The sequence below is a fragment of the Meriones unguiculatus genome, chromosome 7 (genome assembly GCF_030254825.1).
Source record: "Meriones unguiculatus strain TT.TT164.6M chromosome 7, Bangor_MerUng_6.1, whole genome shotgun sequence".
Classification (NCBI taxonomy): domain Eukaryota; kingdom Metazoa; phylum Chordata; class Mammalia; order Rodentia; family Muridae; genus Meriones; species Meriones unguiculatus.
The window spans coordinates 116,652,937-116,653,868 of record NC_083355.1 but is presented as its reverse complement, the minus strand read 5'-3'; the positions used below and the strand labels follow the sequence as shown (position 1 = coordinate 116,653,868).

Below are 932 nucleotides of genomic sequence, written 5' to 3'. Positions count from 1 at the left end.
AGTATAGCATCAGGCTAGTCCTCTCTTACATTCCTGAGTGTTGATAGTCTTTCCGGTGCGTGAAAGACCCCTTCCAAGGGGCCAGGAGGATGTGTTCCTTAATCGCCTAGGCCAGTTGACCCCTACTGCTCCATGAACCTCCATGACCCTCGTCACCTGCATCTTCATGTTAAAGTGCTGCCCTTTGCCCATCTGTCTCAGTTAGGGCTAACATTGCTGTGATGAAGCACCATAACCAAAAGCAAGAGGGGGAGAAAAGAGCTTATGTGACTTACACTTGCATCTCATAGTCCATCACTGGAGGAAGTCAGGACAGGAAGTCACACAGGGCAGCATCCTGGAAGCAGGAACTTTTGCAGAGGGCATGAAGGAATGATGCTTACTTACTGGATTTTTTTTTTTTCTCATGACTTGCTCAGCCTGCTTTCTTATAAAACTCAGGACCACCATTCCAGAAGTGGCACACCCACAATGGGCTGGGCTCTTCCCTATCAATCACTAATTAAGAAATTATCCTATGTCTCTTGCTGCAGCAACCCGATTGGGGGCACCTGGAGCGCGAGCTCAGAACGAGATGCCACAGATTGGAAGAAAATGGCAAACAAGCTGGGTTTGGGGGAAGTCGCCAGCTTTGATAAGGCCAAACTGAAGAAAACCAAGACGCAGAACACTGTGCCAACCAAAGAGACCACTGAACAGGAAAAAAGGAATGAAATTTCCTAAAAGCCTAGAAGGATTTCCCCACCCCACCCCATCTTCTCCAAGATCCCCTCGTGATGTGGAGAAAGAGCTACCTGCAGGATAGACCTGAGCCACGTGCCACACTGTGAACTGGGTACTCCACGCCAATGCCACCAGTCCGAGAGCCTTTCAAGCGGGACACTCACACGCGTACACACACTAATCAGACTGCCAGGTTTCACCAGTTTGCC

At 49.5% G+C, this 932-nt stretch overlaps 1 protein-coding gene across 1 annotated transcript; it reads left to right on the top strand.

Moving 5' to 3' along the window:
• Positions 1-594: 594 nt before the first annotated feature.
• On the top strand, positions 595-723 carry LOC110540227 (thymosin beta-10-like). The gene has a single exon (XM_060388454.1). It carries the CDS (start codon positions 595-597, stop codon positions 721-723), a length of 129 nt encoding a protein of 42 aa, XP_060244437.1.
• The last annotated feature ends 209 nt before the right edge of the window (positions 724-932 follow it).